Source organism: Candoia aspera, chromosome 13 (assembly GCF_035149785.1).
Source record: "Candoia aspera isolate rCanAsp1 chromosome 13, rCanAsp1.hap2, whole genome shotgun sequence".
Classification (NCBI taxonomy): domain Eukaryota; kingdom Metazoa; phylum Chordata; class Lepidosauria; order Squamata; family Boidae; genus Candoia; species Candoia aspera.
The window spans coordinates 4,615,404-4,632,969 of NC_086165.1; the positions used below are offsets into that span (position 1 = coordinate 4,615,404).

Genomic DNA, 17,566 nt, shown 5'->3' on the forward strand with positions numbered 1-17,566 from the left:
GATGACTCTGAATCACCTAGAAAACACTTGCCGCTTTCACAGACCCTCGTTAGGGGTAATAGGTAATAGGTACTTCTCAGTGCATCGACCAAAGATCTAGAATAGTACCTGAAATAGATACGCACTTCAGCTCGGAGGGTGGCAGGATTGGTTCTGTGTTGAAGCTACAGAGCAGTAATTGCCAAACATTCTGCCTAGCCAAGAAACCTAGATGTATCTGTCATGCGAAAACTGCACGTTGCAGTCAATTCGGGGGGAACCAGTCTGGCTGAGGGCAAAAGACAAACTGCAGTTTTCCAGTTCACCGTTGGCTGATTTGTGCTAGAATATGAGGAGGAGAATGCTGGTTTGTGGTAACAACAAGGCCATATGTTGATGTGGGTCATATGATGTGATAAATACGACTTCATTGGTCTAGTAGAAATAGGATACCTACATTGTCCAAAAAAATTCTTGGGTCTTGTAGAACAGATGAGTTCAGGCATCATTGTAAAGCTAACCCAGAAAGAGGAGAATTCTAGAACTGGGTTTGGAGTGGGGGAGTCAAGTGTATTCTTTTTAACTGGAAAATAGTGAAAATATTGTTCCTGGTATCACCTTTATCTCTCTACGTGGTCGCTAGGAGTTGAAAACAACTTGATGGCACATAGTCAGTCAGTCACTACCTAGAAGTGTCTCTGCATTAGAGGGGATGTAAAGAAACTCCTGCTGCTGCTGCTGCTTGAGCCCTATTTCTTTAGTTGCTGTGCCTAATGCCACCACAGAGATAAACATGACTTTTCCAACTTCTGAACCTTTCAGTTTTTTGTACTTAGTACTTACCCTGTTGTGTGTGTGAGTTTAATACATTCAACTTCTTGAAATCTGCCATGCCATATCATTTGGAGCATAGCGTTTTCAGATGGGGTCTGAAATAAAGAATCTTGCTATTCCTTTACTGGCACTTAGATTTGCATCAAGACGCTTACTCTTGTGCTGTTCCTGAGAAGGCGGTGTGATTTTAATTCTCTGTGACCATCTAGTCTCTCAGCTTTCTATTGATACCTTTCTTCTCCTCTCGTTGAGGAGGAGAAAGCTTTTAGACCTCTGAAAGATTTTCATATTTCCCTGAAGCAGATGATATTGATACACTGTGATACATTGGTATATTTTGTCCTAAAAGTTACTCTTTGCAGTTTCCCAAAAGCTATCCTGTAGCTTCAAGACTCAGGAATTGTTTGAACTATTCTATTCTTTGAGATCCTAAAAAAGATTTGTGGTGGCAAATTTCAAATATGAGTCTAAGAAAGACTCTTTATCAATTTGGTGATCAAATCACTGAATATATATGATGGACATATGAGGTTATGTCAAAGAAGGGATAAAATGTCTCTATATATATGCTCTGCTGCATGTTTGTGGAACCAATAAAATCTTGAGGCTGAGCTATTTATTTATTTAGTCGGTTTGGTTTGGTTTGGTTTGGTTTGGTTTGGTTTGGTTTGGTTTGGTTTGGTTTGGTTTGGTTTGGTTTGGTTTGGTTAGTTTTTTCTGGGTGGGTATCCATCTTGATGGAGCAGTAAATATTTTTGCAAATTGTATAAAATAACAATTGAGTTCTGCCCTCCAACTTCCTTATCAAAACTGGAAGCATTTTTTTTAATTCCAGAAGATTCTGTATTCTGGAATATTTCAAAATATTTTGTAGTTAGAAATGGAGAACCATTCATCCTTTCCTTAGTTCTTGCTACTTTCTCTTTCATTCCATTTCTTCCCTTTCTGAAGAATTGCTGCTGCTAAAAAAAGACACTCTGCAGCAAATCTTGTGTAGTACCCAGAAGTTTGAATGAGATTCAACTTCATTTTAGAAATGCTGATGCAAACACAAGCTGCAACTAGTAGTTTTGATTTTATTCCAAAAGCTGAATAAAGGCTTAGGTCCAAATGAGTATATAACTACCCAAATATTCTTAATTGTACCTTCCATATAACAGATGTTGCTTCACTGAAAATCCCACAACATGCTAACAGTGCTTTGCATGAAACCAACACTATTCTCTGTTGCCTCTGCATCCAGCAATGATTAGGGTGAAAACAAGTGTCTTGTTTTTTACAGCCCTTGACTTCAGTTTGTGTTCAGTTTCCTAGCTCCCTTCCATGACCAGCCATTAGCCCTGCTGATACCCAAACAGCCAATTTACTTGTTAAATCAGCTAAGCAACTCCATATCTTTCCCCAACCACTATGTTAAGCACCTCAAAAATTTGTAATTTCAGAAATAATTTTTCTGTTCTATAATGTACAAGCCTTTGTAGCACCCAGGTATAAAAACTAAAATAATGCTTTTTATTCTGTCTTTGGTATGAGGAGCTAAGATGGCATTTGTGGGCATTCTCACACACTCTTCATAAACACATTTCAAGCCAAGTGAAGATGAGAGATGGTGACTGGCCCAGTTGCACCCGGACCTTTGTGGCTAAACAGGAATGTGGAAGATTGACATTCTGCCCATTCCATCCAGTGGCTTTTAACTTCAGAACATCCAGTTTGGGAAGTAATTGTTTTGTCACTTTGAGGCTTGATGTTGACTTGGCTGTGTTGTTTTAACAAGAACCATGCATAATGTTTCTTTTGTTAAAGCTACTTATTAAAGCTCAATTTATTTATTTTCTGAATTGTTGAGAAAGATAACTGTTACATATTCTTACCAATAGAAGCTAAAAAATACAATCACTTTGCATGTGCTTCCCAGTTCTGCCCATATGCACCTAAACAGTAAAATGTTTACAATTGATTTAGTAGAAAGATTTGTTTGGCCTGCACATGATGGGCAATTGCTGGTCTTTGAAGCGGAGTAGAACACACTACAGTAGAAAGTCTTGATGCAAACATGGCTTTCCTTCAGTTTTCTTTGTGTAGCTGCACTGCAGAAGAAAAGAACAGCTTAATATGTTCTAGGTTTTCCTTTTTTCATTTTCTTCCTTCAGAAGGATTCTGAAACTTAAGAAATATTTGGAAATTTTTCCCTGCTTTAATTTGTTTTATTGGAAATGAGAGAATTCTCTCCTGTTGTGCAATAGGAGTTGAGTAATTGCATACTAGTCATACGGCTGCTTTCTCAGAACCTCTCCTTTGTTTTGTTTTGTTTTTTTAATAGCTGTGAGCAGTTAAAGTATTATGTTTGTTTCTTTCATTAACCCAGCTCCTTTATTGGTCCAATTCTAAAATAGGCAAATTGCCATAATTTTAAAGTGAATTCATCTTCATCTTTTCAAACATTTTCCAAATGAAAAATAAAAATATGTAAGGTGTGTCCGGTATTCTATAGTAAGGAAAGGGTTAAGAAAGCAAGCTTTCACTTTGCTTATGCTAGGGTTTCTAAGGTGTTTTGGCACATTCCTCAGACCTACCCCTGAAGGTAAACATCAAGGTGCAGTAGGTGATATCATTCTGTGCAGACTTCAGTCTCTGTTGCTCACTGCTTTGCACGACTTATAGCTCACCAGACCCCAGTGGAATAAATGCTTCACCAGAGTTTCGAGACATGATTAAAAGGCTCAAGAAGGCTCTGAGAGAATTTCCTTTAATGGGGAACTGTGTGAGTGAGTATAGTGGGTGAGTTCCTCCTTTTTGTTTACCTTCTCAGTTGATGAATTTACTTTGGTAGCACATTTCTCAAAAGGAGTAGATGAAAGAGATTCACATATATGGGAATTGGAAATGAGTCTGTTCTGTATTTATCAATCAGTACGAATTTGTAGAGATACTATTCCATAACAGGAATTCTTACTTCAAATTAAGCAACTATTAGAAGGGGTTGTTTTGAGTGGAGCAACTGTAGGAGAGTTAATGAGAGCAAGGAGCAAGGTTTGTTAAGCAGAAAGCATTTTCCACACCTTCAGTTCCCAAAGTGAATTTACAACTTCTCAGTTTTTATTTTTTTGGTGTGCAAAATTACTTGGGCTAACCTTTTAATGGTTTCACTTGTTTGCGTTATTTGTTATGTTTGCACTGTTCTGCTGCATGTTAATAAAATATCAATACTGACAATTAGATGATTCTTTTTTTAACTTCACCTTTTTATCAGTACTAACTTCCATGGATGACCTTTATGTCAGCATTATAAAATTCCATGAATGTAGTAATGGATATGTGTGTATGTTTTATAATGCTACTGTGTTGGGCTGAATCTGGAGAGGTACTAAGTACTGATTTCTAATACTGCAATATGTTCAACTGGAATCTGGAACTCTGATCAGTTGTGTTCAGTGATGGGGTCTATATTCTTTATTGTAAGTCCTGTTTAACTTATGTAAGGCACTTTAACTCTTCTAATTTAATTGATACTCCTTTGTCTCTGTTCCATACTAAGTTTTTAAGTGTGATATTATAAATAACTATAACAATTATTGTTACTGTTTGCACAGTTTAGGATGCTTGCCTTATGTATTCTTTTAAAGCATTCTAGAAATTCTGTGTGCGTGTGTTTTTTTTCCTTTGACACAGTTCATTGAAGATAACTGATACTTGCCAGACTGGTGAATTATATCTTGCTTTCATTTTAGCCAAGTGCCTGATGAGAAAGAGAAACCTGTGGAAAATGTGTCCCCTTCAATTCCAACTTCCACGTTTGAAAAGCAGGACGTTGGCAGTGCTGCATTCCACACTCCAGAAATGTTACAGGTGAAAGATGAGAGAGAAGCAATGTCTGACTCCTCTGATGGGAGTGTTTGTAGTGTTACCTATAGTAACTTAGGTAAGTATTTGGTGGCTGTGCAAAATACAAATTGTGGCTTGGTTATTGGCTGTGTTCATACACAACACTTGGCCTAAATTAGATTAATCACAGGCTACTTGATTATATACACCCACAACTCATGACTCCTGGCAGCTCACAACAGTTATACAGTATAGCAATAAAACAGCCACAGAAAATTAAATTAAAAGCACAAAGTAAGTGTGTTGCTTCTTCACAAGATCTTCCAGTTTGTCACTAAACCCTTTTATAGCCACGGATGCTTCATTCTCCTGCCCTGTTATAGCAAAACAGGTGTAACTGAAATAATTGCACATTCCACTGTTCATTATCCAGTTCTTCTACTTCCTTTCTTGCTTCCCGTGTTGAACTTTTGGTAGTAAACTTCCTGGAACAGGGATATTCTTTTGGTGTTCTGTAAAAGGACAGTGCATGCAGTATAAGCAAACATAATTGTGGCAGTAATTAGGTTGTGTGGAGTATCATGCTTTAGTTTGAGAAGTGATTTGCTAAACCAGCTTTGCGGGATTGCAACTTCTAGAATCCCCAGTCAGCAAGGCAAACGGCTTTCTTTCAGTTAATCTCTGTTCAGCAAAATACATTCTTCAAAATAATGTCAGTACTGAAAAGATGGGGCTTGCCCAAAAAAATTGCTTTGGGGAAGGCAGATTTTCAAGGCATGAAAGGAATGTATAGGGGGGAAAGCCTAGCACATAAGCCAATGAGGTCAGGGAAAGAGTTTCAGCTGAATTGAGAGTATACCTGTGGGTGAGGCGTAAAGGGAAAAGTCTGCATTATCCTGGGTGAAGACCACGGTTCTTCCTTTTAATGCAGTACATACATATTTTTAGAAAGAGGCAAAATTGTAGAGATATGTGATACTCACTTGGTAACAGTGTTACAGGATTCCTTCAGTTCCAAATATTAGAGTGTCATGGGGCATCTGATGGGTAGCTGAATACAGCTAGGAGAGGCAGTTGACATTTATAACTTATATCCTACATTTTAGCTATGTTCTATGTGAAGCAAATATGCTTATGTCTTCAAAGCATTAATAATACTTAATAGCACATGGTAATAATTGCAACCTCATTTGATTTTCTCCATTTGGTGGAAAACATAGAAGTTTGTTATAAAAAGGTCACTTACTTCCCGACCAGCTACTTACTATGAAATGCTGATATATATACTGTGCCTGTGCACACTATTGAGTCACAAAAACACCTTCTTATTACTGTGCAGGGCAATCCAGAGCAGCCATGATGCCTCCAAAGCAGCCACGGCCACTCAAGGGAGCTTTGGAGGATGCCATTGCATTTGGGGGAATATCTGATCCAGAAACATCTACCATCTTACACCCATCCCCACCTCCGCTGCCGAAGAAAACTGTTTTGAGAGCCCACACAGAACCACTTCCGAAAGGCCTCCAGAGGCAGGCTGTTGAAAGTAGCCTTCGTGTGATGGCTAACCCTACCTATGACATCGATACGAACTGGGAAGGAAGCAGCGCCTGCTCTTCAGTCAGCGCTGAATTCAAGGCAGTGGACAATGAATCGGGAGGCTCTTGGGGCAGACCTCCAGAAAAAGGGCTGGCGGTTTCATCTGCCAACAGCTTTTCCAACCTCGCTGCTGTCAGTATTAAGAAGAGCTATTCCAGCAGCATGGAGTCTCTGTCAGTTAGGCCCGTGACCCACAGTGAGCACAGTAAAGCTGCCCAGAAGCCACAGCGGCAAGCACTTTATAGAGGAATTGAAAACAGAGAAGAAGTAGTGAGCAAGATTAGAAGCCTTCACACAGATTCACTGAAGAAACTGTCTGTCAAGTGTGAAGACCTTTTTATGGCTGGACAGAAAGATCAACTTCGATTTGGGGTAGACAGTTGGTCGGACTTCAGATTAACCAGTGACAAGCCATGCTGTGAGGCAGGTGATGCTGTATACTACCCTGCTTCCTATGCAAAAGATTCACTCAACAATTACGCAGTCAAGGTAATGAAGATGGTCCAGTAAGAGCCAGTCTGCTGGTTAGGTTCAACCCCTTTTGTTAGCATCCTGTTTCTATATACATCGGCTTAGAGTGGCAATTTTAAGTTCATGCAGTAAAACCCTTTTTATACTTGACATTCTGTATGTTTCCAGGATGTTCCTAGGAGAATGTCTTCCAGTAAGCCTTCAAAAATGTGTTCCTTCTTTTTTAATATGAATCATTTGACATTGACTTCCTAGCTGCTTTGTTTATTTCTATTATCAATTTATTTTTAAAGAGATATTTTCTTTTTACTTAAAAGAAAACAGATCTGAACTTTACATACACAGCACTATTTGCTTTCTACAAAATATGCATTGCTTTCTTAAAATGAAAGGGCTACAGTAATTTATGAACAAGTCACAGTTTGTGTTCTGTAAATGAAACAGAGCATGTCATTTCATCAGTAAGCAAAATAACATGATAGATTGTTCTCTCTCACTTTACAGATGGAAGTTAGAATACTTTAAAATTCTAATATACAGAATTCTAAACAGTGCTATTTTCTTCAAGGTTTAGAAAGATATACTGGACATTATTATAAATGACATGTTACAGGCTCTTTGCAAATTATTAGGGGAAAAACGGGTAGGAAGGAGGGAATATGCACCATGATGTGGAGGATTTTAATTGATCGCGGGTTTACATTAGCACTCAGAGTTGTAGCCCTTCACAGACTGTAAAAAATGTCCAGCCCAAGAGAAGACTGAGAAAAATGGGACGCATACCGAGAATAGCTACTAAATACAAGTTTTGGATCTGAAAATTCTAAAGACTATATCTAATTATGTAGATTTCATTAATGGGGGATTAGGTAGTAAATGAAAACACTTATTTTTCTGGAAAGAAAAAACCTTTGAAATAAATCAGTTCAATGAAAATGCAGCAGTGGTTGTAGAACCACGTACAAGCCAAAAGCTACATTGGCATGGAATCCAAGAAATACGGTAATATCAAGGGTAACTGAACCTCAAAATTACTTCAGCTAACAAAGAATTAGCTAGCCATGGGGCCTGTCTCCAGGTTACATTGTAAACCAATCATTTCCACCATGATCACTCCAGAATAAACTATCAAAAATGTGTTGCTATCAAAGGGAGGTGGGGGTGTCTCCAGAATTTTATAGTGTGCAGTCCCAGGTTCAGGGACATGCCATGGTCCTACCCATATTTTCCTTTGATGAAAGTTATTACCGATCCTGTACCATAACCATTGATTTGTCTTAGAAACGGAAATAGATTTGCCCAAGGTCACATGAAAAGATACATAATGCTATTGCAGCAACTTCTCTATAGTATTTTAAGTATTTGCTTATATAACTGTACCAGCTAATTCACCCTTATTAGATCATAATCTGATCTAATAAAGCATAAAGAAAAAAAATATGGATATTGATTGTTGCAATTTTATATGAATTTTGCTAAAACCGGTTGCAAATAAAGGTACACACAAAGAAGGATAAAGAAAAAATGAATTAAGTGCTAAGCTTCTACCAAGCAGCATCATATTGCAGAGCCGTCGTCTTATCGCCAGAGCAGTCTGCTTCAAGGCGATGCGCCAGTCCAAAAAAACAAACAGGGCTTGCAAGTCCTTCTCTGTATTAAAGTGCCAATTTCCTTCTGTAGATTCCAGTAGATATACCTGTAATATAAAATTGTTTGACAAGCTTGTTCTGAAAGCAGGTAATAAAATTATCCATTTTATATACTCAAGAACTACCCTCTGTAGGTCCATAACTCGCATCTCCTTCCCAAGTTAAAAATATCCACAGTTGGCTAAAGGAATCTATGAGGTCAAGAGATTTATGTATGCCGTAGAACACATACATATTTTTCCCTTCAAGAAAAGTTGGGCACAGTCAGTTGAGACATTCACCTACTTGCATCCCAAAATACTAGTTAGAAAAGAGGCCAGAGCCTACTGTGCTTTCTTTTTTGAATTCACTGTGTTCCACTTCTTATTTTCTTGACTTCTCCCTAGTTCTTCCACTAGACAATTTTGGCAACTAGATGGGTGCTCCTTCGCTTTACTGTTTTTGTTTTGTTTTGCTTTTTAGCTCCATGTTTACAAGAAAACTGTGTGGCATGTCCATGAAGTTTCCAGGAGTCAAGTTCAATTGGGAGGAGACTTGGCTTTTGATCTTTCCATCTTACCCCTCTGAACTTTAAAGGCGGGGGGGGGGAATAGATACCAGCAGATAAAGGAGATGAGTGCCTTAATACCATCAGCCTCAGGAAAATATTACTTCTTTCTGAATTTGGTCTCCTTTCTGCTCATGCACCTTCAAAATGATCCTTTATGGATCATTTTTCAGTAGCTACACTTCTTTTATTTGTAAGGAGGAATAGGTGGAAGAGATTTCAAATAACAGCTTTTCATTATCTTATTTCAAACCTGTTTTTTTATCCTTTTTTCCAGATTTGTAAGAGCAAAGCTAAAGAATCCCAACAGTATTACCACAGTTTGGCCATTCGCCAGAGCTTGGCTATTCATTTTAACATACAGCAAGATTGTGGCCACTTCCTAGCAGATGTACCTGTTCGTCTCCTTCCGTGGGAGGATCCCAGTTCACCTGATGAAGAGGAAGATGTTGAGCAGAAGAATGAAGAGAGTCTCTATACTGTGGAAGTTTCACAGAAGGACAGGCCAGGTCTGCAAACAGCCATCAGTAAGCAGCGCAGCAGAGTTGTTGTTATTACCCGGGAAGTTCCCCACTTATCAGTGGCAGATTTTGTGCAAAACTCTTCAGATCACCATTCTAGCTGCCCAGATTTGTATGAGAGACAAGTGTGCCTACTACTCTTACAGTTGTGCTCTGGCCTAGAGCACCTGAAACCCTATCACATCACCCACTGTGATCTGCGTCTGGAGAATCTTCTGCTGGTAGACTGCAGGCCTGGCAGAAGCCTTCTGAACCATGGGCCTGTTGAGCTCAACCCCAGCACCGCTTGCCCCGCCCGGCTGGTAGTGAGCAACTTCTCTCAAGCCAAGCAAAAGAGTCATACAGTGGATCCAGAGATTCTGAAAGACCAGTCTCGCCTCGCCCCAGAAATCATCACCGCCACCCAGTATAAGAAATGTGACGAGTTCCAGACTGGCATCCTCATTTATGAAATGCTGCACCTGCCCAACCCCTTTGATGAGAATCCAGAGCTGAAAGAGAAGGAATACACGCGGGCTGACCTTCCCCACATCCCTTGCCGGTCACCGTATTCCTGGGGGCTGCAGCAGCTGGCTGCTTGCCTGCTAAACCCGAACCCATCGGAAAGGATCCTCATATCCGAGGCCAAGGGCATCCTTCAGTGCTTGCTTTGGGGTCCCCGGGAGGATTTGTTTCAGACTCTCGCGGCCTCTGCTAAACCTTCACAAAGAGAGACTGTGCTCCAAAACTGGCTGGACGTCAAACGGACCCTGTTGATGATTAAATTTGCTGAAAAGTCTTTGGACAAGGAATGTCAGATCAGCCTTGAAGACTGGCTTTGTTGTCAGTATCTCGCTTTTGCCACTGTGGACTCACTCGGTCGCATAGTGAGAATTATGCGGCAGCATTAGTTGTGTAAGAGCGGCTGCTCCACTTGGATACGCCCAAATCCTTTCTTTGGCACAAGTTTCGTGCTGGGTTAACGTTCTTATCTAGGCCTTGAGATCGCCAGCACTGAGCAAACAGATTTCAACAGGAAGTTCCATTTCCAGTCTTGCATGCGTGGGAGAGGTCTGAAAACCATCACACCGGTGTGACTGGGCAAGGCAGGTGAAAATTTAATAAGGAAGCCATTATTTCTGACATGCCTGTTTTGAAACAGTTACTGTAATGATTGCAAACAGAAATGAGTCAGTCCTAAATGAGCACCAGAACCTAAAAAAGATGACCTCCTGACCTCATGAACTTTGTCAGCCTATCCCTGTTTTTATCCATGACTCCAGCTTACTAGTCACATTTCCTTGATAGCTTTTACAGGATTCTCTTAGGGAGATGGTGTTCTTGGCTGCATTTGATGTATGAGAGAGAGCAGTGATTAGTGGTACTCGCCCAGGTCCTGAATAAACAATTCTTTATCTTTTTTTTCCCCCCAGAAAATAGCTTAGAAAGGTTGTAGGGTTGAGCAGTGGTAGGGTAGGGGTGCCTTTCCCACTGTCCATTTTCCTAGCCAGATTTAACCCCCGGCCCGGCCCTTTCCCCAAGTTCTCTTTGAAAATGTATTTTTCCTTTATTTTGACATTTTTTATCTGATTTGTCAGATTTGGTCATCACCTCAATATATTGCCAACTGAAGCAAAAGGCACTTACTTTTTTTTTTTTCAGTGTGCAGGATCAGTAAAGATTATTGGTGAAGTGTTATTTATAATATTGCTAACCACATGCAACGTAAGAACCTAAGGGCAACTGAAGCCAACATGTATTAAAAACAGCTGTCCCTGTGTTCTTATCCAGTTGATATATATTAAACCAAAGGTTGGTTGGGGTTTTTTTTAAGTATGCAGTATTGCGCTGTGTGCCATTTTGCAAAGCAAAGCGAAAGGCAGCTAGGCTGGCAGCTGCAGAAGTTTCTCAAAGCTTAGCTTGGTGTGGAAAATAAGCTGCGCAGCTGGAGATAGGTTTTCTACAGGCATGGTTCTGGGGAGGCGGTGGTCACAGGAGCAAAATACACTGTGTGAGTTCTCTGAGAGCAATTGGTTTGGGCAGACACAAATTGTGTCCTATTACAGCTGCTTTGTAGAACTGACCTCATAGCTGCCATCAGGATCTTTAAGTCATTACTTCTGATATTCCAAAACTGTAGAGATATCAATGACTCTTATTGACTCTCTGCATGCAGAGGTGTTTCTGCATGCAGAGGTGACTTTAATAGACAAATCTAACTGCCTGAAGGTGTGTTTGGCCTTTGGACCTCTCTTCTGGCTTCCTTGACCCTTCACACTGGCCTTTTCCTGCAGAGGGGTATAGCCCACTGTATCTGATCTGTCTGCTCAGTATTGGTTAGAATTGTTTGATTAGCTCTGAAATGGTGGAGCTGCTGACCAGTGTTGAATTCCCAAATCTGGGGATGTTCGTTGGAACATAGATAGCTCTTGTGTTGAGCCTGTGCTTCTCTTCTGGATATATGTGCAATTTTTGGATATATTATATGAAAAACTGTTTATGTTTACGTTACATAGCAGATGTAACCATATGTCAGAACTGCCTTCCCTTTCTTTTCTTACAAGGCACATAGATGCACAAAGTTGTGTGCTCTTTCTATGGATTGGTGTTTCTTTTCTTTATTGTTAAACTGTGACTAACATGTTTACTTCAGCCTTTGAGACAAATAGCCACTTTGAACAGGATATGCAGGTTTGGACCAGAAATTAAAAAAATAATCTGCAGAAACTAAATCACTAAATCTGGTTCTATGCTCTTTGAGTAGAACATGGCCCCCTCACTTGAGGGAAACAGAACCCAGCATAGGATATGTGGTGGCTTCTTAAATCTTTCTGCTTCCATATCCATAGACAATTGGAGAAAGATTGAAGAGAATTCAGGATAACACATGTGAATACTTTATTGCTTTAAAACAAAAGTACAAAAATTGTTTGCATACAAAGAGCCAAACACACTGACCCCCAGAATATGAGATGTAGTTGTTGTTCAATTGGCCACTGAAACAAGCATTTGCTATCAGTGCGCTACAGAACTGTTTGAGAGAGCCTGGCCTAAACATGAATTGTGGTCCTGCTTGAAGCAGTGAAGAGTGACTGTACACACCTTTGTGGGTGTACTTTCCTCACAGCTTGCTGCCTGCTCTTCACACTGGGCTTTTTCTCTGATTTTTTTGTATGCTTTTAATTGATCTCTGCATGTACAAAAATGTTCATTTAACCAGCATGTTAATGCAACATCTGGACTACTTACCACCATGGTAGGCTATATTCCATTAGGCCACCTTACATATTTTTGTGTGTAAGAGAATTGCATTCTGTCACTCTCATGTTGATATAACCTGTAAAATAGACTATTGAATGTTTTAAGATGGCCATGCATATTTTATGCAGCAGCTTCCAAAATGCATAGGTTATCTTTCAGCATATAGAACAGATTTCAACCAGTATTAGCATTGTGCACTCCATTCAAGCAGAGGTGTGTGCTCACTGGCATCTCCTTTTTATATAGTACTAGCTGAACTTTGATTATGAAGGATAATAATGTGCTTGCTCTGTATCAGTGAATATTTGTGTTTGTGAGAGAGAGGGAGGGAGGGAGGGAGGGAGGGAGGGAGGGAGGGAGGGAGGGGCAGAGGGATACATAGAGATGCAATCTAGCCAAAGCTTCCAGGTTTGGTAGACCCTGGGACTACTTTTGTAAACAATCCTGTTGAAGCCCAATTCTCATACAGGTAGCCCTCACTTAACAACCATTTGTTTAGCAATGGTTCAGACTTATGACGGCACAAAAACCCAACTTGCAATTGGTCCTTGCACCATCATGTTGTCCCTGCAGTCACGTGATTGCGATTCGGGCACTTGGCAACCAGTTCACATTTAATGACCATCACAGCATCCCATGGTCACATGATCACCATTTTCAACCTTACCAGCTGGCTTCCAGCAAGCAAAACCAATGGGGAACCTTTGTGGCTGATGCCGTGCTTTGATGTGGTCAATTGACTAATCAATAAAGTATACTACTACAATGGGGAACTGTGTGATTTGCTTAATGACCATGTGATTTGCTTAAATGACCACCACAAAAATGGTCATGAAATTGGGTTGGATTTGCTTAATGACCACATCACTTAGCAACCAAAATTCCAGTCCTAATTGTGAGGACTACCTGTATAGATATTCTGCCATTTAAGAGATTAACCAATCCAAACAGATAGATGGATAATGAACTGATACAAAATGTTGCAGTATAATTTCTGAACAAAATGAAATTCTTCCTTGTCTTTATAATAAAGCTGCTGCAATCATGAAATATTAACACCTTAAAAATATAAACATACTTTTACTGTATTTTAAATACACGTGTTAATTGAGTTCAAAGGATTGTAATTTTCAAATAGCCATACTGACTGTAGATAGGTATTTTTCTTATATAGATATATTTACAAATTGTAAATATATTTTTTGGAAAGCTGCTGCTAAATTTATGTTAGCACAATATCTGCAATTTTCCTAATGGCAAACAAAAATTCTCTGTGAAATTCACTTACGTTAAGAGATTTGAATATATAGTTCTTGGAACATTTACTGTAATTAATCTTTTCTGGGGTGGCAACCTGAATCCGTAATTAAGTGTGCTAAGAACATTGCCTCATCACAGACTGAAAGCTATTAAGAGGAGAATTCTGTGGTGGGAATTGCCCAGTGCCAGCTACCAATTTAATAATATTCCCTACATTAAAAAAAAAGATAAAAGAAATAGAATTACATGCTGTGCATGAAACTGACAATCTAACCAAAAGAGCATTATTTGGTTATGCAAATTTAAGAGTTCTATTGAAATTATTGAAAATGAAAATGAAATGGTAACAGGCATTTTCCAAATCTGCAACTTCTATAGAATAAAACAAGACTTGGTTTTAAAATTGTCTAGCCAACATAAAACTGGGGAAATGCTTATCTTTTTCAGATTACAACCAGTGGAGAAGACAAACTGTTCATGTAGATCACTTGCAAGTCTAGTTGCTAATGCTGTTAAGAAGGATTGACCGTTTATCTAACTTATGCAAAACCTAAAATGTGCAGAGCAACTAAGTTCAGAAAAATGGCAGTTTTATTCTGGCACTGTTTGGGGACCATCATCATCCTCATTAAAGGAAATGCAGGAAATGCTGCCTGTAGTGGCAGAATCCAGAAAGAATTGTTCTTTCATAGCAGTTGCACAATATCAACGTAAGCTGCAGTTATTGGAAAAGGCAGCTGTGAAATGAATTGTACATGTAGTAACTTCCATATTCATTATTCTATCCAGTTGTAACACACAACTGGTGCCATTCCATTTGTTAATACTTGTCAAAAATGTGATTAAAGAGAATCAGGAATCTTAAGGTATTCAGACCAGTTTAGTTTTTCAAAATATTATCTCACTCCAGCTCTCTAACTTTTATTTTTATTTTTATTTTGCAAAATTCAGTTTTGCCATGGAAACACTGGATGCATTGTTTCTAAGTTTGATGTTTTATTTTTCTTCCTGGTATTTTCAGACATCCTCATTTCACCTATTAAGTCAAGCTAAGATGAGCTGAATCTTCAGGAGAGGCATGAAGGAGAAACCTTAGGGTCATTAACACCTTTTCAGTATTAAAAATATTTGAATGGTCCTGTCCCTGAAATGTGTTAAATGAGGATTATAATCTGCTTCAAATGATTAATTATGTAGTGATTTTGATTCCTCCCAACATGTTGCCCTGTTCAAGCACAGCCTTTCCCAACTTGATGCCAGATCCTAGAACCCGTGGCCAGCAGGATGTCAGGTTTAGAAAAACGGTCCTAGCCTAATCAAGAAATGGTTCTCAAGACAGGCTGTGCAAGAGCAAAACTGTTTCTGAATGGCTCTGTGCTTAGCAGCTCTCTACCACCCCAGCACCCCCAAAATACTTTCCCTGTAAAGGCAGAGATGTAATCCTGGAAGTACGGAGTTAAAGAACTGAATGTGGAGATAGCAGCATCTCTTCCATTTAGAATCTCCACTCCATAAATACTGTGTGTTTAATAATAGCACACATTTTTGCAAGCTTGTTTACACATTCAGAGTAAATGACGCAAGGGAACTTCACTGTGTAAGATTAGTGCTGCTGTAAATGGACTGGCTGAACAAAACAGCATGGCCTCTGTCCAGGTGTTTCAAAGTAGCATAATTTTAATGTTTGGTAAAGGCTTGGGGGGGTGCCTTGTTTTGTCAAGTTACACAAAATGAATGTACTTAGAAGTGCATTGTGAATCCTTTACAAAGTTAAGTTGCTCCTGAACCTATGATTTCAGTGATTTGAGCTACACTTAATTATTTGTAGGATTGCCATCCCTATGCCTGGGAGCTTAGTTGAAAGTTATTACTTCCAGAAGAAATTCCATCATAGCATTTCCTGTCCCATCCAACTTTTTGTTGGAAAGCTGTTTGCTACAAAGCTGAAGCAAGGTAGAACAGATGGAGATAGGAAAAACTGTCAATTAGCTTGTTCCAGAGTGCTTCCTTTAGCTGCACTGATGCTGGCTTCCAGTTCCTTGACTATTCCTCTAATCCAGAAAAGTTCGATATATTTTAATATGGAAGGAAATTGTCGAGCGTCTATATTTTTATAAATGAATTCTACTGAACTACAAGCATAATCCAATTTGTTTTTATGCTAAGTGTATTATATATTTGAATATGCATAACTTTTCTTGAATTTTAAAAATTCATGTAGTAGACCTCTCTTTCCAAGAGTTTGGAATAGGCACCTCCAGAATCCAGCTGAACCTTCCCTAACCGGGTGCTCAGATATGTTGGAGCTGCTGGCTGGGAATTCTGGGACTGCAGTCCCAACAAAGCTGGAGGCCTCAGGCTGGGGAAGGCCTACTCTAGAGCAGGTTGCTCTGCCAACCTGCAGCCTTGGTACATATTGATACTGATGCGGAAGGTCTCTCTCCAAAATGCTGTTTCAAATGTACCATTTGTTGACTTGAATCCAGACTTAGAAAGGTTTTGTCCTGAGGTGGTTCTCTGTGTGTGGGTTTTTTTTAAAGATTTAATTATGTTGAGCAGTATGGGGAAAGATCTGTTTCAGTTTTTATTGGGAAGATAAAGTATTTTAAGTCAAAAATTCCTATTCAAATACAGTTTTATATGGTATTTCTTTTCCAGTGCCTCAAGGTGATGAGGAAGGGTAGTGGGGTAAGACTCTGTTCCCCTCAGCAAGTAATTGTGTTTGGAGTTCACTGCATTGCTCTGTCTGGTGCTTCATCATATTTATATTTATCCATTTTTATTGATATAACTCTTATACCTTTTTTGTGTTCAGGCGGCAGTTACACCTTGCTGTGGTACTTTGCTGTGTACTCTGTAACATACATGTCATTATGTAAATAAACCAGTTTTATTACACTGAAAATCCAGGAATACCATTCCTTTCATTTTCTTGATTATTTTAATGTAAAGGAATTTAAATCCCTCTGGGAATTTAAATCCACTCACCCTTCTTCCAAGGACTCCTCAGTAAAAGATACTAAGAACTGCTCTTCATATCTCCCAGATTTCCTTTATGTGATGGAACCCTCACTGAAAAAAAAAACCTTGCATATACAGGTAGTTCTTGTTTAGTGACCACATTTGGGACTGGCAACTCAAATCGTTAAATGAAATGGTCACTAAGTGAAACTGCAACTATGCTTATGATCTTACTTCATTGGGGGTCTGTGGGGAGGAAATAAGAAAGTCCCATCAATGCTGCCTTTAACTCCCAAAGAAAAGGCCAGGTATAAGTACGACGACTATATTATGCTTAGTTATTCCTATCTTTCCCCACCCAGAAAACAAATGTGCAATTGTACACCCTGCAGTTAATGAAAAAAGACTTAAGTCATTTGCCTCTTAAATCCTTTCTCATTGATTAGGGATGCAGTACACAGTACCTTTAGGTCTTCCAGCTTCACTTGGTTAGAAGGCTTTAAAGTGTCTTTGGGGGCAGGGGGAGAGGATGAGATAAATGCAAAGCAACAAAGGAATTTCCAGGTTGGGAGGTGGTAGGCCACTAAATCTCACTTGCTGGGAACAAAGCAGGAGGCATTCACATTTTTATTCCAAGCTTTTGGCTTTTTTAAGGCATCTGGCTACCAACTGTGGGAAGAAGG

At 39.3% G+C, this 17,566-nt stretch overlaps 1 protein-coding gene across 2 annotated transcripts in view; it reads left to right on the forward strand.

Annotated features, from left to right (window-relative positions):
* Nucleotides 1-12,141, forward strand: part of PEAK1 (pseudopodium enriched atypical kinase 1) — a 46,546-nt gene extending 34,405 nt beyond the window's left edge. Inside the window, exons 4-7 of one of the 2 annotated variants that reach the window (XM_063313856.1) lie at nucleotides 3,478-3,594; nucleotides 4,545-4,735; nucleotides 5,978-6,723; nucleotides 9,179-12,141. In XM_063313856.1, coding sequence (XP_063169926.1) covers nucleotides 3,478-3,594; nucleotides 4,545-4,735; nucleotides 5,978-6,723; nucleotides 9,179-10,312 — 2,188 coding nt within the window. In that variant the 3' untranslated portion in view covers nucleotides 10,313-12,141. The remainder of the gene's footprint in view (nucleotides 1-3,477; nucleotides 3,595-4,544; nucleotides 4,736-5,977; nucleotides 6,724-9,178) is intronic. The other variant, XM_063313857.1, reaches the window with a different exon arrangement.
* The last annotated feature ends 5,425 nt before the right edge of the window (nucleotides 12,142-17,566 follow it).